Here is a 21,383-nt window from a genome sequence, read left to right on the forward strand (position 1 = left end):
AAAGTCTTATTTCCTGAGAGTAAGTTTCTAGAAACCTAGGGTCAAAGGGCACAACAGTCACATATGACCCCCTTGCCTTCTCACTGATATAGAGAAGTGTGAATGCAACAGTGTAAGCAAAGTCCCTCTCCCTTTCTCCTGGTGTCCTTTCACACACACATGTGCACTTGCACTGGCTTTAATTTTTAATTTCTTTGATCCAGAATATATGTTGGTAGTTTGCAGTTTTTCCTTTGTAAGTTGCTTATTTTCTTCCAACATCCTAATAAACCTTTTTAATGTTTTAAATAGCCCTCCAGACACAGACGGCCTCTGTGAATCACCTTGGAAGTTCCACCTTTATTCCCCACTCACTGGCTTCTCAGAAAAAACCACTTGGTTGACTTGAGATGTAGAGTGAAGGAATGAAAAAAAAAAAAAAAAACCATGGGTTTCTAAATTAGAAAGTTTAGTGCAGGGTGTGACTTGCTGTATATTTTAGCAAGTTTCATCATTGCCGAGCTGAGAGATCTATATACCGGAATTCTGGGAGAGGCATGTCAAGTAAGGAAGGTTCAACAACTGACTAATGTGGTCCCTGGTTATTCTCATTCTCAACTCTTCTACGTTGTCATCTCTGCTTTTTTAAAGCTAAATCCGGCCAGAATCTTGGTTATAGTCCACCGTACCCATCTGTTTCAGCCAGAATTACTCAGCTTTACATCTTAGCACATCAGTATCCCAGAGATTTCCATACTCTTAACATTGCAATAAAAAGCCCTGAAGGACCTTGCTAAATATTAGAAACTTCTAGGAATTCTAAGTTCCAATTCTAAATGACTTTATTACGTGTTCCCTTTAGGCTATACAGAGCCAGATTTGGGGGAATCAAACAGCAAGGAAATGGCTTAGAATGTAGGTCTGGTGCTGCAACATCCATTGCATGGTTGACATTTGCATCAAACAGAAAGGACGAGACCAGCTGTTTTTTAAATGTAAAGCTTGACTACTCTTTAAGACTTGACTGCTGCTTTGAGATGAGCTTTGAATTATATATATGACTTCAAGGGAGAAGAGTTGGTCAACAAAATTGGAATCTTTGTAAAATTGTATGTTCCTAGTCAGCCAGCCCCATTACTGTTTGTATAACTCTACATCTAATGCATGTAATTCTCTACCAGGCAGGTCTTTTCAACTAGAAAAGGGAGTAAATAATCTGGATTCTTCAGGAAGCTCCTAAGATATGAAAGTAGGTATCCAAATGTATACATGAAATTTTTACAAAGATAGCACTTCTTAGTCTTTCTGATGATCCTATAAAATGCACAGGTCTCTTCTTTCCCTTATAAAAACATTCCCTTGATGCTGAATTTCTTACAAGTTAATATACTTTCCACTTACTCTTCATAACAGGTTCTTAAGAGAGTTCTATGTATGTTCTCTTCATTTACCCTTGCCTCAAATTGCATTTCTATGATTTTATCCCAAGGAAATAAGGACAAATACAAACAAATTATATATAAAGATGCTTGTTTACCCTTATTACAGTAATACAAAGGGCAACAATCTAAATTATTGATAAAAGGAGGCTTTTAAAGAATGATGGCATATAAATCAGATAGAAATTATGCAGCACACAACTGAAAAGCACACTGTCAGGGTGGATGGGATGGCTCTCCGCTGCAAGACCGGGTCAGGGCCTCCTTGTTTTGTTACCCTACTATGTCTCACTCTTAGACCTACAATTAATTCATGGGCCAGGGTGACTACTTCATTCCTACAAACTTCAGCCAGCATGAGGAAGGACATCACAAAGAAAGTGGGGCAAAGGCCATTCACCAACTGTCTCTTAAGAAGAATCCAAAGGCTGACTCACAGCACTTCTGTTTACATTCTGCTAGCTTGTTTATCTAACACAGAATTGTTAATAGATCAGAGGAAAAGGAGAAACTGCAGAAGTTATTTCTTGCACTCATGCTTTAAACTGATGAGGATTGAACTTTAGGCAAAGGACAACTCAGATAGTAGATCTGAAAGGAGTCACTTTTTGTACATTTATCTCAAGTTTTCCAGCATCAACTTTTATAGTTTACTACCTTGATCTAACTTGCTCTCCTCCCCATTTCATATACTTTATCTGTTCATAATGTTGCTATCTTCCAAAGCTCTTGTATATTATAATCCCCAAAGCTGGTATAACTGCCTTTGACTCAAACAGAGACAACTATCAACCACCTAGTGCCTACTAGGCTCCTAACAGTGCCTAGAAGTTTAATTATATGTTGTTGCTGTTATTTAAATAAATTGTCCTTCTGACTTGGATTATGCAAACTACCACCTAACAAGTAGAAGAGTAGACATAGGTCTGCTTTCATATTTTGACTTTGGATAGAAAATAATAGAATATTATATCAACTAGGTGCCAAGTGGAGGGTCTGGCCACAGTTGTTCAGTAAGGTTTCTACATATAAGGAAGATATATAGTAAAGGATTTGGCCTTGCCCAAAGAGAGATCTAGTCCTTGGTTTTTGTGTCATGCCTGATAGCAATGTCTTTATTTGGGGTAGGTAGGACTTTGGGCCATGCAGTATCAATCTACATGAAAGCTAAGACCAACCACCAACCAATCAAGCATAATAATGGAATCCCAATAAAAAACTTGAACACCAAAGCTCAGATAAGCTTCCCTGGTTGGCAATACTCCAGGACTATCTCATATAATATAACCTGGGACTATCTCATCTTTATAGAGGACACATCTCATGCCCATGTGGCATGGTAAGCAGAGAACTGGAACTTGGGCCTTCTGTCATCCTTGCTGATAAGCCCTCTACCTCATTACCTTTGATAACTCTGGAGCACTTTATCATGTGCAGTACTCCATCCTTGTGCTTCTGGGGTGGGGCTGGTTGTTAACCTTTGCCATGTCTCCCTTCCCTGTGCCTTGAGTCCTGATTGCCCACCAGTGGCCTCTATGTCCCTCCCTACAGTGCTCTCTACTATCCTCTGAACTCCTGGTAAGATGCAGATCTGGCAGAGATCTCTGCTCATGAGATCAGCAACTGGAAGTGGGAGATGTTGCTAAATATTTTGGCTTTGCAGTCAAGAAACCTGACTTTATTTTTTCCTTACTGATTAATTTTTTTTTAATTTTCCTGTATCATTGTTCATTTTGGATAGTATTTGATTTTTCCACTCAGATGTAGTCTCTCTAGTTCTCCCACCACCCTATCACCTGTGATTCACTACCAGAGTCCCTTGTGCTCTTCACTGTCTTGACCCCCTTCTCTCTCCCTCCCCTACTGTATGCCTCATATCTATAGTTTGCCTACAAATTCTGTCTTCTTCTCCCCCCATGTTCCTCCTACAAATGAAACCATCCGATATTTTTCTTTTTCCTTCTGACTTATATCCCTGAGCATAATCGCCTCCATCCATGTTGTTGCAAATGGCATGAGTTTATCTTTTTTGATTATTGAATAGTATTCCATTATGTATGCATAGCACATCTTGACCCACTCATCTGTTTTTGGGCATTCAGGTTGTTTCCATAGCTTAGACACTGTAACTAGCGCTGCAGTGACCATAAGAGTACAGGAAGAAGCCTTAGTTTAAGGTGTTATTAGTATTACTCTTATAAAAATACGTATCATTCTGCCTTGCATCTAAATTTACCCCTGGATCTCCTCATATCATCAGCAGAGCCTTATCTCATTGTTGTCTGTTTCTTCCCTTCAACAACAAGCACTAAGCTCCAAAAGTGTGTTGCATTGATTTCTAGCTGAGTCATGCTTCTAAATCTTATTTAACTGAAATCTAGATAATTAAGGGTAGATCCCCATACACACAATTCCTATCACAAAACTGGCATATACTGCCAAAACCTGTGAAGTTCTCCCCAGGGAGAAGTTCTTCACGGGAGAAGTTGATGCCTGATTCAAAATGGTGTTCAAATTGTGTTTCTTCTTCCCAGGGACTTCCCAGATGACCCATGTGTACAGTGGGACACAAATCATGTGGCCAGTATCCTCCTACAGCACATAAAAGCGAATGGCATCAGTCTGGTAAGGAGATGACCTCCCAGAATGCAAAGCACAGGGCCCCAGTCGCACCTGTGTTGTGCCCACCCTACCACCGCCGGTCCTTCTCAAGGGCCACTCTGAAAGGAGGCCAAAACCCCCAGTGTGCTCCCTTAAACCTACCCAGGACCAAACACACCTTTTGTGAGCCTGGGTAACTGAATTACAGTGCACATATAGAGGAAGAGGTTTTCCCAAACTCTGTCCTCTAACTCCTCACTCCCTACCTCTGCCCTGCTACCTAAAAACTCAGGCCTCCCCAAAGCCTGGGCCGTGACTCTTATATACAAGCACACCTTTTTCACATTTAGAGTGTTACTTTAACTTTAGAGGTAAACATTGTTTTAATTCTTAGTTTACATTGAAGGAACTGAGGTCTCCAGAGTCTGAGTAGCTAATCCAATGTAGGCATGTGGTGAAGGTAAGATTTCAAGCCTCCTTTTCTCACTCCAAATAGCATGAGGATAAGTTCGTACCCAATACAGGGAGAACATCTGGTCACAGTTAGAGAAGTAGTGCAGATTTACATTTACTGGCAGAGATGGCCAGGTATCGGGATGCCCATCTGAGCTCTACTGGGATCCACTGGCCTGGACCTCACCAGTGGTCGATTTTAAGGCTGCCAGGAAAGCTTACTGTCTACCTCCTAGGTAATAAATTACTATAATCATCATCATCCTTAATGGGTTAAAGCCTAAAATTCCAACAAGTTAAAGCCACAATCTTTTAGTTTAAATTTTGATCAATCCTCATTAAAAAATTAGTCCTGGCAGAACAATATGTTAGACTTTTATCACTGAAGCCCCTGAGTGACCTGATTGATTAGACCTTTCTTAAGAGCAGATTTTCACTGATATGTTGAGTGTCCACACATGCAGAAAGGGGTGCTAATCTGGTTCACTCTAAGTCATGTAAACAAAGTTATAGGTGGCCTCTGAGCCTTCTGGGACTCTTCACCATCTTGCTCTGTGCACTGGCTTCATCCTTTTTACCTGACTGGAAAAATGGTCATCAGCAGCTTACAGGTCTTACAGGTCCATACCTCTCAGCATTACCTACCCAGAGAGGCTGGGTATGAAGCACTTTTGGCCCTTGAATTTAGAAATCAAAGGTCCAGCCCAATTTCAGAACTTCTTGAAGCGCCACTCTAAACAGATAGACAGAGCTGGTAAAGAAATGGGTCAGTGAAGTGTGCTGTGCTGCCCCTTGTTACCCCATTTTCCCAAGGTAGTAGTGTCCTCAGGTCCCCAAATAATGTTTCTCTCCTCCCCCACTTTAGTGCATAAGAATGGCTGGTCTTCCCAATAATGCCTGCTTGTAGGATAAACTTCCATCTTCTTGAATTTGGACCTTTTGGTCTGGCCCTTGATTAAATTTAGGCAACAGATTGGCCCTTGCTGAGGGGCTTCTTGTTTAGCTCATGTTGCACCTAGCTTCAGCTTTGAATATCCAGGGAGGGACTTATAAGTCCACACTGCTTGGCCTGCCATGCCTGCTCGCAGAAGTTTCCAAAGTTTGTGTCCAAGTAAGTGATCTGTGGCTCAAGAACAGAATCAGCTCATCCTTACCCTTTTACACAGAATAATAAGATAATAATAATGTACTTAAGTTATCTTTTTAAATAGACTACATATATATGCATGTTTACATTGGAAAAGAGCAGGTCTATTAAGAAAAAGGAGAAAGGAAGCAGAGAGCTGATGTGCTTTTGAGAAAGGAAAGTGTTTGTGAAAGGAAACACCTGCACAGAGACAGACAGTCTCAAGACAAGAGCTGCTATTAGGCAATATTTTTTAGAGCAGTGCTAGTCACAGCAAAATTGAGCAAAAGCACAAACATATCCCGTAATCCCAGTCATCAACATTGACACATAATCATCTGAAGTCCATAGTTTACATTAGGGTTTACTTTTGGTGTTGTATAATCTATGGGTTTTGGTAAATGTGTAATGACATGTGTGATTAGCTTTTTATGTCTTAACTTTTTTCTTTTTTTAACTTATCACTTCATACAAAAGTAGAGAGAATGGTTTAATAAACCTCCATGTTCCTATCACTCAGTAATTAACTTATAGCCAAAATTATTTTCATTGAAAAACCTCTCCCCACCTTCTATATTTTTTAAAGCAAATCATTAACATATTTCATATTTAAATATTTTAGAGGTATGCATTTCTAAAAGAGCTTTCCCCTTTTTAACATACCATTATCATACCAAAAATTAATAATTCATTAATATCAGTGTTTTATATTTCAAATTTTCATGGCATATGTCTCAGTATCATATCATAAATGTTTTTATTTTTATGATTTGTTTCAATCAGGATCAATTGCACAATTATATATTTTCTTTTAATCTATGGTCAGCCCTCCCTACCACCCCCAACCCAACTTTTGCTCAATAAATGTTAGCTGCTCTTATTCTAACAAGTGACTTCTATACATGAAGTTAACAAGTCTTATAGTTTGGACAGAAAGGACAATGGTAGGAGACAAGGTTAGAGGCCATACTCCACATCTGACAAGAGGGCTGGGCTGCCACACAGGATTACCAAGGAAACCAGATGAAAGCAACACCTATTATTTTCATTGCTGAACCCCAGGATTCCCGCTCTGAGCAAGAGACTTTAAATTTGAACTGTTCCTTCCAGAAGAGTACCCAACATCAGACTATAAAGTATGTTTCATGACCAAAGAATGTGTTTAGATATTGTGAAAGTGCAGTGGTCCCAAAACTGCAGATCTTCAGAGTTCTGCTATCAGTCAATCTAGGATTTGTTAAGAGCCCTAGTCCAGAGGTCCATTAGCAGTGATGTAGGGCAGAGTGGAAGACCAACACTGGAAACAGCCAGAGCACAGACTAGGCTACATGCCACAAATACTATTTAAATCGAATTGATTATCAAGTTTGCATCACTTCCTCTGTCCTGCCAAGCCTTCTCACTGTATTTAGTGGACAGTTTTAGAAACATTATAGAATAATAAAACAGGCATCTTCAGTCTCTGGTGATTAAATGCCCATTAGCAAATCTGTGTTCTACCCTGATTCACTGTTGTAAATACTGGGCAGAGGCTAGGAGTATCATCTGGATTGTTGCAAAATTTTTAAGAACAGTCTGACCCCTCTGCTTATGTCCAGTTGCACCTTGGTGGTTTCATTATAAAGCACTGAGAGTGGAGATAACTGTCAGGGTCAGCTGCAGGGGTGTTTTTCCTTATTATTTTTTGGAGGAATGGTAGGGAGTTTTGGATGTTGTTTTTTTAATTTACGGGCTCCTTCCCCCTTTCTATAGTGATGTAGTTGCACTGGTTAGAGGCAGCTAACATATTCTCTGAATATCCAAATCTAACTTTATTTAGACATCATAGATGGGCAAGCTTGATTGTCTGAACCAAAATGGGAACATTAAACAAATGTTAATAACATTGTGATTTTGCTGTCACCTGTAGAGTCTTCCCTTCAAAAACAAAGCTTGTGTGGTGATGGGAAGCCCGTGGGGATTACAATTGAGATAAAAAAAAAATGTGAAAAATGATGTAAAAATAAACTTTTTAATAAAAAAAAAAAAAAAAAACAAAGCTTGTGACCATTCTGTATGACTTGCTTGGAAATTTTCATAAATCTTATGTTTTAGTAAAATATATTTTGTTATTCTAACAAAAAAAAAAAAAGAAAGAAAGAAAAGGAAAACTAATAGTGGCTCTCCATCTTGCTTTTTCCATTCCCAGTTCCAGGCCCCTTTGTCCATGTTCCCTTCACCTCTTTCCTCTGGGACAGCTTACCCATTCTGTTACCTTGAACCAAACACCCCTCTTCCTTTTTCTGAGTTCTTGGTTCCTTGTTATGTTTCTCTTATTATTCAACTATCCATTGTTATTGTTATTAAAACTAAGCTTTGGGGCCCTCCCTGGTAGCCCAAAGGGTTAAACAGAAGCAGTACTAGGAAGCTAGCTGCAGCCACATCAGCTCAAGTTCAAGAGAGCTGACCCACATGACACAGCAGACCTCTCCAGTCTTGCCTGCTCCTCCCCTCAGCAGTGCACTTCATCAGTCTGCCTGTTCTGCTCCCCACTGCGTCTGGAGAATCCTATCACCACCGTTGTACCTCTGGCTGTATCCCAGTTCTGTATGCATAGATAAATAAATCTTTAAAAATATAAATAAAACTACGCTTTGGCTTTTTTAAACCCCTCTGTGCAGAAATGTAATGTTGGTGCCTAGATTTAAGTTCCTAAATTATGAACATCATTAAGTTAATAAACAGATGTTGAAATGTTAGTACCTAGATTAAGTTCCTAAGTTATGAACATCATTAAGTTAATAAACAGATGTTGATATATCTATGAAAATGAAAACAGGCAGCCTCTGAATAGATACATTTCTGTGAGCTTAACTCCAGAGCATGTGGACATTGCCCCTCAAAACTTTGTTGCCCTCAGTAGGGCATGAAGAGAAGAGACTAACCAGGTGACATCTACATGAGCACAGCAGCTAGCCAGGAAAGTTTAATGTGCTAATCAATAGCTCACTGATAAGCACAAAGATACTCTGAACCTGGGTTTCTGTCATGGCTGAATTCCACTCTGCTCCATGGCCAGGAACACGAGTAAATAGTAAAACCGAGGGAAACATTCTTTACTCAGGTAACCAAGCCAGGAGTCACACACCACTGATCTGTTTCAAAGGCAGTTCGGATATTCTCAGCATTTGAGAAGCGTCAGCATTCTGCACTCTCCTTTGCTTCCCAAAGTGGTAGGAATGACTCCTTGACACTGTGAGGCAGTGTAGTAAGTATGGAGACAGGGATCAGTGAAAACCCTCTATTTCTCTACAGGTGGTGACTTTCGATGCAGGGGGAGTGAGTGGCCACAGCAATCATGTCGCTCTGTATGCAGCTGTGAGGTAGGATTCTCCAAGTGTTGGAAGTGGGAGAGGGTTTGTTCTCAGAAGTACATTCATATCCTTTATCTGAACCCCATGAACCTTCCTACTGAATTATTAGAGAGTCAACATTGACCATGGCTCACTACATCCCTCAATCCCCCTTTTTGAGAAATCTCTCGCCAATCTTGTGTTTGGTGTCTCATTTCCTAAACTGTTAAGGTTTTTTACCTCAGAGATAGAGCAAAAGGGGTAACTGATTTTATTCCTTTCTTTACTTTGGTCACAGAAAGATGTCAGCCATATCTGTGCCCTTTTGAGTTTTGTGAAGCATTTTGTCTCCTGGCTTCATCTTTCTCCTCTATTTCTCACTCACCAGGTTGTCTTCTTTTGTATCTGCTGTGCATCATCTCAAATCTTTCTTTGGAAGGTAGTACAGAACATGGAGAACATAATATCTGTTTTTCAATCACCCTATTTTACAGATATAGAGCTGCATTTTATCAATAAGAATAAAATTGAACCTCAAAGATATGAGTGACTTAGTCAGGGTCCTACAAACATATGCCATGTTTCCTGTCTTAGAGAAGTGCTTTCCCTGGGCACGAAGAACAGTGGGCCCAACCTAGCTGCTGAGAAAGGAATGGGGCACCTTGAGGTGAAGGACTGAACAGGCCCAGTATTCTCAGAAGCAGGGACATATGTGAAGTTGGAAAAGAACCTCACCTACTATTAATTTCAGCCACCTTAAGTGAGACAGTAGTTTGCCCAGCACTACCAAGCTGAACGAGGGCAGAGGCAGAAATGGAATCCAGGAATCCTGGGTATCTATTCACTACTCTACCTGCTCTCAGAGAGCACTTATGACAGGTAAAACAAAGCAAGCACCACAGAACCAGGGAACACACATGCTGACCGTGTATGACATAGCTGCAGGAAGCACTTCTTAGAAGGCGCTGGCACTCCATTTCCAGGCCCAAAGCAGCTTCACTGCCTCAGCAGGCTCAGCCTGTCTCTGCAGCATAGGTGCTTTTTCCACTGCAGGCCCTGAGCCTTCACCCACCCACACATCTACAGGTCCTTCCCACTACGCTTCTAACACATGGAAGTCCCTTAGGTTCCCAACAAGGGGCACCCCTCCCTTCACCCTTCCTGGCCTCAGCTCCCTTTGTGGCCACACTGCCCACCTCAGACTAGGCAGCTGCTCCCTACCCCACCCCAGGAATTAATGCTTAGGGAGAACCATGTGTTTTCTTCTGCAAGGATTCCTATCCATCCACATTTCCCCTTCTTCCTTACCTCTGTGCCTGCCTACTACTCCCTAACTACTAAAATTGTTTTCTCTACAGTCACCTTCTGGCTGCTAAGTTACCTGGGTTCATTTTGGTCCTCACCAGTCTCAACCTGTCCATAGCATTTGACCCTGACTGTCACTCTTTAACACGCTGCTTTGACTTGTCTTGGTTGGCTTGACCTCCCTCCTCTGGCCCCTCTGGCCATTTCTTAGTTTCTTCCTGACTTCCCTCCACCAGAAGACCCTTCCATACTCCTGTGCCCGGGATTCCCTCCCCAGGCCTAGTCTCACCTCAGCACTGAGCCCCCCACCCATGGAATTCGTGTTTTAAGTGTGATGTCCAGGTGTTTGTCTCCAGTGTTCCCCTCTCTCCTTAATGTATATCCTCCATTCCCAACTACTTCCTTGGGGGTCCTCACCACCTCAAACTTGGAACATTCCTAGGGCTCTACCCGAATGCATGACAAGTCACAACCTCTGACTTCAGAATCCCAGAAACTGTTTTCCAGGTTTCCTATTTTTCAGGGCTTTGCCAGGGAATTAGTCCCACAAGTTTAGCAATTCTGTTCAACTTTCCTTTTCTGCTCCAAAAAAAACCCTTTTTTATATAAATATGTGCATTCTGTGGGTTGGGGGTGAGGTGAGAATTACTTATACTTTTGCATCCCTCAAATCATAACTGTGGGACCGCCTCACCAGGTAGTGAACACACAGTGGCCTTTACTGTCAGAGGTGGCAGTGGAGGAGGTCAAAAAGGAGAAAGGAACTATCAGGTAAGAAATATCAATAAATATTTTTAAATGCTTTCCTACCATACTTAACAACTGCAAAAGAAAAAAACTCTGAGACGTGATTGGCCTCCAGATGAGCTGTGCCCAGCATGGTATGGAATCCCAAAATCTATACAGCAATTTAGGCAAAAGAACATATCTAGGACCTCTAGGAGGCACTGCAGGGCGTGGGAGGCGTTACTCAAAAGGTCCGTCCTGTTACCTGCAAAGGAATTCTTACTTTCACACTTTCCTCCTCCAGGACCCTGCACTCAGAAGGGAAGCTACCTAAAGGTGAGGCCTGTCCCCTTTGTAAAAGGCTGGTAATTTTTATCCCTCTCAGAAACTTATTGGGGTGAAATTTATAAATAGAGGACTGCCCCAACCAAGCAGAGGTAGGGGGTGTGTAGGAGAGCAGACCATACTCTTCTTGACACAGCTCAGGGTGCCCATTGGCTCAGGTCCCCAGGTCTCAGAATGAGATTGTGTCCACTGAGAAGTGCCATGCTGGAAAGGGCTCCAGGTATGGAGGCCAGGTATGTTAGCCAGAGTTCCCCAGAAATACAGAACCAAAAGATTATATATCTCACATATAATTATGTATATACATATATAGAGATATATAAATGCATGTGTGTGTACACAAACATATAAAGTAAAGCCTCCATATGTACACTATCCATCTACCTATATGGATTAGCAGACACACCCAGAAATATTGTTTATTATTGAACATACATGAATTTATCTAGTTACCTCCTGACCCAGTCACATTGATACATGAAATTAACTGTCTGACAGGGCCTCACTTATCTAGATTTCTCAGTCTTTATGCCTCTGGAATTCTTTCATTCTGTTGTCCAAACTCACTGTCCACCCTACCCCCACAATTAATTAGACATAAGTGATGGGTGCTTGTCGGGCTAATCTGCTCGAGTTAGGAACTTAACCTAAGGGAAGGTATTTGCTTTCCCATGGCCATTACTGCATGTTGCCCGTGCTGAACCTCTCCACCCAGTGGAGTACTCACAGAAGTAATACAAAACTTAAACAAATGAAGACATGAGTAGTATGTGCCCTTTCTGAGTGGGTTTAGTGAGCTTTCCAAGCTGTGAGGTCTTTGGAATGCAACTATAGTTCACTTGATTCTTAAATCAACCCTGTGAGACAGGCAGTTCCCACACTCTGAACACCATTTTTCAGATGAGAAGCCGAGGCTTTGGGAAGGCCCTTTAGCTTTTTCCCAAGTCTCAGTTCTTTAGTAACACAGCAGGAAACACTATAACTCCCAATGTAAAAGTTTCTGTCTCCGCCCCATTTTCCTGGTTCTGAGGTAGCCAGATCCTGATTTCTAGCAACCCACCCTTTCTTGCTAAGGCATCTAGTAGGTATGGGCAGCCAGCCGGATCTTCTATGACTCTTTCTATCCATGAGAAAAACAGGCAGAGAGCAGCTTTGGTGCACAGAGTCCTCTGGTAACTCCATGTTCATTTCCCTACCATGAGCCCTATAAAAGCCAGTGTGTGTTCAGCAGAAATCTGCCTGGAAACAACAAGATCTTTTCCTTCTCCTCTCCCTGCAACTAGGGTGCTCTGTGCTCACGCTTCAGTCTATGAATGTGCTGCGCAAGTACATCTCCCTTCTGGACCTGCCCTTGTCTCTGCTTCATACCCAGGACGTCCTGTTTGTACTCACCAAGGAGGAAGTTGCACAGGCCAAGGTGAGGGTTACAAATGCCTGGACATCCCAACACCACATCTGTGCCCCAGACACTCTTATTTCTCAAAATCCCGCCTCTGTAGAGGTTCTAATCCAGGACCTTCCGTAGTGCTTCTACATCTGTCTCTGAGTGTCAGCACTATGCAGCTAGAGTCACAGATTTTTAGCAACTTTAACCTTCTTAATTATATTAATACATTTTTTAAAGTTAATAACAATACATGCTGATTGTGGAAGTACATAAAAGCCTCAAGAATGAAAGTAAAATAATGAATAAAAATTACCTGCAATTCATTCACCACCATTGTTAAGGTGTTGGGTCTTCACTATAAAGAATATTTATCTTGTAAGAATACATATAAATATATAAGTACATGTTTTTAATGGGATGGCAGCTTGCTTTAAGAACAGATTACGACCATCATCTCTTATGCCACTAAGTATTAGACTTGTAATGGCTGTCTATTATTCCAATGTATTGGAGTAATACACTGTGTATATATTATTGCACACTGGAACACTGGATATATTGTACATCATAAATGCCTTATTGTGCACATTTTAACTTACCATTTTTTCACGATTACACATGGAGAGGTGCTTTAGCTTGAGCCCAAAAGGGATTCAGGCCTGCCAGGAGTCTCTGTAAAGAGCCAGTGAGATAGACCACTATTTTCCATTGAGGAAGAGACCCACAGATACTCTGAGGACAAGTGAATTAGAGAGAAAGCACTAGAGTAGAACTGCTTCCATTTGTCTGTGGAGTCCCCAGTTCACTTCTGTCTACCACAGAAAGAACAGAGATGGGTAAAACGGAGAAAACTCAAAAAAATGGTTTGGATCTTTTTTTTCCTTTCTAAACTGACTGTAATAAACACTCATGCCTACCTTACAAGATAAGAAATTATGACTCAAAAAACCAAAAGTGAAATAATAGGTGGGCATAAAACAAAAATTAGAAAATTTGGAAATTAAAGCAAAATATGAAATAGAGAAAAAAGTTTGAAAGAACAATTGACACAAAGCATAGCTCAGGAGGCCTCAGTGTACATATATATACAGATGCTGCCGAAAGTTAAGGGTGGGTTTTACTTTTCCAACATTCTGAGGAAAAATAACTCAAACTTACTTCCAGCCAAGCACATTCACAAGGTAGAACATGCCAGTATTCAAAGGATAAGAGAATCTGTCTTTAGCCTTTCACTAAAAAAATTACTAAAGGATATACATAAGCAAGATAAGCAAGAAGAAAAATGAACCCAGGAAAATGTGTGGGGTATAAGAAACAATGAAGACTTAGTAAGCAGGTGTATGTCAGTGACAATATCCTAAACTACAGTGACAGAGTGGAGCACAGTTGGTCACAGAGTATTTGAACAGGCTAAGAAAGATTCTGTGGTAAGGAAGACAAAATTTTAATACTAGCCTATGAGTTCACAATACCTATTTTGCTTCTGAAAGCAATTTTATTTAAAAGATTTCACTGTATTTACTGTTGAAACAATGCTACATAATATTTTGCTTGACTCTCTCCTATAATGATAGTCCTTGTCATTTAAAGCTTGTGGTTATCACACATATATTTATATCTTAAAAGTCACGTATGTTCTGACACTGAATATAAAATTAGTTCTTAATTAAAGTTTTGCAGTGATAGTAGCTCTAGAGGCAGTTTAACTATGGTACTTAGAGAAAAATAGGCAGAAACCATTTATAGATCTTATATCTAGTTGAATTAGTTGTTACGATCTGTTCAAACTATACTAGGTTTGAATAATAAAATAATAAACATTTTCCCTACTAGTGGCAAGGGGACCATCCTTTTTTTCTTCTAGTAGTAATTGTACCTTCCTAGCTTACCTTATTCAGATGAATTTGACCACCACATTCTAGCTTGCAGCCCATTAAACATGCCTGCATTTGTTACATAGGCAAGGCAGTGAAGCAAGTGATTAAGAAAGCTCCAGAGTCCGGTGGCTCTGGATTCAAATCTCAGCTTTACTACCTACTAGCTACTTGAAATGTATGCGTTTCCTCAATTATTAAAAACAATAAGTATTTAACTACAGGATTAAAATTAAGCTGATGCATGGAGACTGAGCACTCGACCTGCTGTAAACTGTATCTGCTACTATGACAGGGTTTTTAGTAGGAGTTAAAAAGGGGGCAGCAGATTCCAACTCTGTCTCTGGTGAAGCCTCTCACGACCCCTACACCTCTGGCCTGTACCCCAGTTCTATGTGCATAAATAAATATATCTTTTAAAAAAAAAAAAAAAGAGGGGGGTGGGAGAAGAGATTAGACAACAATCCAGAAGAAGAAATCATGTGCAGGAAGAAATCAAAGATGGCTCTACTGCATGAGGTTTGCAAGTGGGAGGAAGGACTCAAGGTGATTACAGCAGAATTGGAAACAGAAAAAGCTCCAGTGTAGCATTCCTAACTAATCCTCTTGATTCTTCTAGAGAGCCATGTCCTGCCACCGCAGCCAGCTCCTGTGGTTCCGCCACCTCTACGTAATCTTTTCCCGGTACATGAAAATCAACTCTCTGGACTTCCTCTAGAGGACTTGAAGAGGTTCTGACCCAATGAACAAAGTGAGAAGAGAAAAAAAAAAACAAAAAAAACAGCCCAAGGCCTGGCCTGGAGCCAAAGGAGATCCCTCATAGGGGAAACTCTCAGACTCTGCTCGTCCATGGGTAGCTCAGTTTCTAAAATAAGGCCAAATTTTAGTTCTTTCCTTTGGAGAAAAGAAATCCCAACAGCCCAACGATAATAATAACTACCTTAATAGCTTCTCCATCTTGTGAAAACAATTTACATAGTGACACAATGTTTGTCAAATACCTAGCAAAGAACCTACTACTATTTGAATAAATGTAAAAGTGCTCCAAAATCACTTCACAGATTTGGATGATGCAATATTCCTACATTGTCACCAGAGTCTATATTGAATTCATTTAACCCTAATTCCTTTATCTTTGTGCCTATTTATCACTTGAATCTGGAGAAAACTGCAGGCAGGAGTGCTAAAGTGCCAATCACTGTGCAAGGTGCTGTTTCAGAGTCTGCTATGAGGTAGGCCCTGCTAGCAAAGGACTCAAAATCAAATGCCTCAGTTTATAGTCTTTAAAGAACAGCAGGAAATAGGAGAAATCTAGACTTTTTGTAACATTCAAGAACCTGATGTCAAAGAATTGTACTACAAACAAAATTTCTCTGAACTCTGGCTTAGAAGCTACTTCCCAAATCCAGTAACAGGCCAAAGAATGGCCCAAGATGGGGACATGCTGTAGTGAAGAGCACCAGCTCTGCCAGCTAGCTAGTGGCCCTGAGTGAGAGGCCAGAATTACCAGGCAACCACATGCAAAGTGCTTGATCTTTCCCTTCCCCAGATCTCTCATCTACAAAACGGGCTGATAATGGTACCAAGTGAGAAATGATGACGCCTAAAGGCACATGGTATAGGGCCTGGCACACAGTAGGTGCTGAAGAAAGATGACCTGTTCTTATTCTGAGACCTGAAAGAGGGAGTTGTAACAGAGGGACTTGCATAAAAGTCAAATCTTACAGAAAAGAGATCTTGGTATTCATTGTCCAAGGAGTGTTCTTTCTGCCTGTCAGAGAAGGCCAGAACTGCTCTCTCCATGCCTATCGGTTACAGGCCTGCTTATTCAGTCTCTCAGCCCAAACTTGCTCTGCTTTGCTGACAGTCACCATTATCTTGAATGCCCCCTGGGCACCAACAAAGCCTGACAGTTATTAGCCCTACAGCTGAAATAAAAAACACACATATGGAGGTCTACTTAAAACAGGTCAGTAGTTACTAGTAGTCATTATGTAAAGTGTAACAAGAAAGAGCCACTAACACTGGCTAGACTGATGAGATAGGCTGTCTTCTAGGAAGGCAGATACTGACCCAGCATTCTTAATATGCAGTAAGAGCTTCTAAAAGACTTATACCTTATGACCTAAGGAGCTATTTTTAAAAAATCAAAATTAGATGAGATTCATATGAACAACAAAAGACCTCAAATAGCCAAAAAACAGAAAAACAGAAAAAACAGAATGGAGGCATTACAATCCCAAACTTCAAGCTATACTACAAAGCCATAATAATCAAAACTGCATGGTACTGGAACAAGAATAGATATACAGATCAGTGGGTTCAAATAGAAAACCCAGATATAAACCCACAAGTTTATGGATAGCTAATTTTTGACAAGGGAGCAAAGAAGATACAATGGAACAAAGAAAGTTTGTTCAGCAAATGGTGCTGGGGAAACTGGGAAGCTACATGCAAAAAAATGAAACTAGATCACTACCTCACTCCATTCACAAAAATCAACTCAAAGTGGATTAAAGACCTAGACATAAGAACGGAAACCATAAAATACCTGGAAACAAAGATGGGCCAAATGCTACACTACATACGCTTCCAAGACATCTTTAAAGATAGAGCACCCAATGCCACAACAGTGAAGGCAAGGGTAAATACATGAGACTACATCAAGTTAAAGAGCTTCTGTACAGCAAAAGAGACATTACAAAAAACAGACAGCCCACTAATTGGGAAAACATTTTCTCATACAAAACCAGCGATAAAGGACTGATCACAAAAATATACAGAAAACTGATGAAACTCAACAAAAATAAACAACCCTATCAAAAAATGGGCAGAAGAGCTAAAAAGACACTTCCCCAAAGAGGAAATGAAAATGGCCAACAAGCATATGAAAAAATGTTCAACATCACTCATAATAAGGGAGATGTAAATTAAAACCACAATGAGATACCACCTCACCCCAGTGAGAATGGCACATCTTCAAACAACTAGCAACAACAAGTGTTGGTGAGGATGTGGAGAAAAAGTAACTCTCTTGCATTGCTGGTGGGAATGCAAACTAGTACAACCACTATGGAAAACTGTTTGGAGGTTCCTCAAACTGCTTAACATGGAGCTTCCCTATGACCCAGCAATCCCACTCCTAGGTATCTACCCAAAAGACACAAAAACATTGATTGAAAAAGATACCTGTACCCCCATGTTTATTGCTGCTTTATTTAAAATTGGAAAAATATGGAAGTAGCAAATGCCCAAAAGTAGATAACTGGATTAAAAAGATGGGGTACATATATACAACGGAGTATTACTCAGCAACCAAAAAAAAGAAACACATGTCTTTTGCAGCGACTTGGATGGTTGCAACTTGGATCATGTTTAGTGAGATAAGCCAGAAAGAAAAAAGAAAAACACTGGATGGTTTCGCTCATAGCAGGAGTATGATGGACCAGGCGAGAAAATAATTAAGAATAATTAACAGTCATATACAGAGAAATTTTGTGGGGGTAGAGTGGGGAATGGGATCAAACGGGGGTGGGGGGAAGTGCACAGGACTATAGTGATGGCACATGGGTGATTTGGTGCTCGGTGATGGGAAACCCACAGGGATTACAATTGAGATGAAAAAAATATATACAAAATGATGTAAAAATAAACTACTATATTTATAAAAAAATCAAAATTATATACAGAATATCAGAGTATTATTTATAACAGCAAAATTAGGAAAAATGTTCATGATATGTTAAATTTAAAAAGTTGGTTAGGAATAGTACAATCCCATTTTTGTTAAATAACACATGCTCAAATAAACATGTGTATCACATATATGTACATAAATCTAAGGATATATGTATATATCAAAGGATACATATATTCAAAAAGTAAAGTCATCTTTTTACAATGAACATTTATACTTTTTTTTAAAGATTTATTTTATTTATTTATGCACATAAGAACTGGGATGTAGGCAAGAGGTATAGGGGATAAAGGATTCACCAGACACAGAGTGGGGAGTAGAACAGACCAATCTACTGAAATACACTGCTGAGGGAAACAGTGGGCAAGACAGGAGATGTGTGCTGTGCTATATGAGTCAGCTCCCTGGCTGGGTACTGAACTGCCAATAGCTTGGTAATACTGAGACTTAACGCCTTGTGCCACCAGGGAGGCCTTGAACTTTTATAGTTTTAATGGATTTTGTCCTTGATTAATTTTTGTCCTTGAATAATTTTGACATGAGAAAGTATTTTTGCTATAATGTTAAGATTTTTAAAAGTGTATGTAACCAATACAACCTCAATTATGAAAAGAAACAGTTTATTACTAGCCATTTGTATATAGCTAGTAGACATGTGATGGCTCAAACTTTGTTGGGGGCAACTTGGCAATTTCTAGTAGCTACCTACTCTTCTTTGATACAGCATTTCTACTTCCAGAAATTTACTGTCTAGAGGTATATAAAGAATACACATTGAGGTCCTTCCTGGTGACGCAGCAGGGTATAGCGCAGCTCTAAGAAACTTAAGCCACTTCAGCATGAGTTCAATCCCTGCCTGCCCCGGAGGTGACCCACGTGGCACAGCAGACTTCTCCTGACCCGCCTGCTGTTCCCCTCAGCAGTGTACTTGGTCAGTCGCCTGTTCTGCTCCCCACTGTTTCTGGTGAATCCTCTCACCACCCCTGCACCTCTGCCTGTACCCCAGCTCTGTATGCATAAATAAATCTTAAAAAAAAAAAAAAGGAATACACATTGAAACACCACTTAAACAGTAAAATAGGGGCCTCCCTTTTGCCACAGGGTTTAAAGTCTCAGTGCTACCAAGCTATTGCCAGCCACTATGCAATCCCTGGCCAGGGGGCTGACCCACATGACACTGTAATTATGCATAAATGCATGCATAAATAAAAATAAACTTAAAAAAATAAGCAGTTAAATACTGGACCAGTTTCAGTGTCCATGAATTAAAGACTGGTTAATAAATGATGGGTGTATCAGGAAAATGGTGCCATGAAACTAGTTTTTGTAATAAAGCAATATACTAATAAAAGATCTTCAAAGTATATTTTTAAGAAGCCAGATGTGGAACAGTGTTCGAGAATGCACTCATTTGTTGGGGGAGAGGAAAAACACCTTCACATACATAGATGTGCGTAAACATATGGGATATCTCTGGTAGTTGTGTTTGTCTCTGAATACAGGGAGTTGGGTAGGAAGAAGGGATACATATATATCTTTTTCTTTTGAATTTTATACCATATGTATATACCACCTACCTGAATACTTTTTTTTTTTTAATTTTAGAGGTTAAAAAAGGTGAAAGAATTATTAATAGTAGTTGTTTCTAAGTAGTGAGATTTGAGATGTTTTCTGCTTCTCTTATTTTGCTATATCAGCTTTTTTATGTACTGGCAACTGGTGTTTGATTCTGGTCATTGTCACTTGAGGGCAAGTTCCGCCTTCGTGTCTCTGCCCTGTACCCTCCTGCGCAGTGCGGGATAGCGAAACACCCACAGGCTGCGGGTCTCCTCTGAGTATTCAGTTAACAAAGAGAAAAGAAGCAGTTGTTCCCAGGTGCCAGCAGAGATCCAGGTATGGAAGGGCAACCCAGGAGGGAAGGGCACCAGTGACCAAGTAAAGGTAAGGAGCCTCTTTGTGGAATGCTGTTCTGGGGACACTCGTCTTGGCAAAAGACGAGAATACTAATTATCAAAAGGTAGCCCTTCTCCAGGTGACACACTCACATCAGAACACAACCTGTTGAGAAGAGCACAGACTAGCATCTCTATCTCCATTTAGTCATTCCACTGTGTAGTTAACAACCTGTAAGACTACAGTAGCAATGAAGCCTGCAGCAAAGACAGAATGTTCCTGGTTTCTTCAAGGAGCATGGCAAAAGAAATGAGAAGTCACACATACAAACAAGATCTCAATTAACTGAGAATTTCCTGAGAAGGGGCTGAATCCACTCTCCATAGTCCTGGGCAGCCAATACCTGGTATTCACTCTGAGATTTGGTGAGGATTACTCACCTACCCCATGTCAGAGAAACCTGCAGGCAGGCCCTCCCCATGGCATCAGAGAGGGCTAGTGGTTTGCCAGTTATCATTCCTGACTCAACAGCAGAAACTGCTGGGTTTCCCCCTTTTACCTCTTACTCCTCTGCTGCAACTCCAGAAGGACCAAAAAGGTCCAGACATTGTGTAAAAAGAAGCTGAAAGGAAGGGAAATTGCACTCTCTGAAGTGGGCTGCCCTCACTGAAGGAGTATCTAATAGAAGAGACATCATGAAAAATAATTAAAGTTCGGGCCCTGGCCTAGACAAAAAGGATTTTGTTTCTTAGCAGTGGTCAGTTGTAATCTGGAATATCAGGTAAATGGTATATTAGAACAAAGAGGAAAACAAGTACAGAAATGGAAATCATGGAGGGAAAGGGACTTGAAAAATATTCTTGGGCCCTCCCTGGTGGCACAACAGGTTAAAGTGCAGTAATGCAAAGCCAGCAGCTGCTTCAGTGCTAGTTCTCTCCCTAGCCAGGGAGTTGACCCACAGGGCACTGCAAACCTCTCCTGACCTGCCCACTACTCCCCTCAGCAGTGTACTTCGTTGATCTGCCTGCTCTGCTCTCCATTCTATCTCTGGTGAACCCTCTCACTGCCCCTGTACCTCTGGCCTGTTCCCCAGTTCTGTATGCATAAATAAATCTTAAAAAGAAAAGAAAAATATTTCTTGGAGAATGACACTTTAATAAAGAGACTTCCAGAAGAAGAAAAAGTTACAGATGAGAGTAGTAGCAGAGAACTTCTATAATCTGAAA

General features: G+C 40.6%; 1 protein-coding gene across 2 annotated transcripts in view; it reads left to right on the forward strand.

Moving 5' to 3' along the window:
- PIGL (phosphatidylinositol glycan anchor biosynthesis, class L) overlaps positions 1 to 15,329 on the forward strand; it is a 47,007-nt gene extending 31,678 nt beyond the window's left edge. Inside the window, exons 3-7 of one of the 2 annotated variants that reach the window (XM_004684572.2) lie at positions 3,953 to 4,043; positions 8,893 to 8,960; positions 11,266 to 11,297; positions 12,590 to 12,723; positions 15,187 to 15,329. In XM_004684572.2, the coding sequence (XP_004684629.1) occupies positions 3,953 to 4,043; positions 8,893 to 8,960; positions 11,266 to 11,297; positions 12,590 to 12,723; positions 15,187 to 15,285 (424 nt within the window). In that variant the 3' untranslated portion in view covers positions 15,286 to 15,329. Of the gene's footprint in view, positions 1 to 3,952; positions 4,044 to 8,892; positions 8,961 to 11,265; positions 11,298 to 12,589; positions 12,894 to 15,186 lie in introns of those variants that run through there. The other variant, XM_012725982.1, reaches the window with a different exon arrangement.
- Positions 15,330 to 21,383: the final 6,054 nt, after the last annotated feature.

The sequence above is a fragment of the Condylura cristata genome, unplaced genomic scaffold (genome assembly GCF_000260355.1).
Source record: "Condylura cristata isolate star-nosed mole 26May11 unplaced genomic scaffold, ConCri1.0 scaffold00017, whole genome shotgun sequence".
Lineage (NCBI taxonomy): Eukaryota > Metazoa > Chordata > Mammalia > Eulipotyphla > Talpidae > Condylura > Condylura cristata.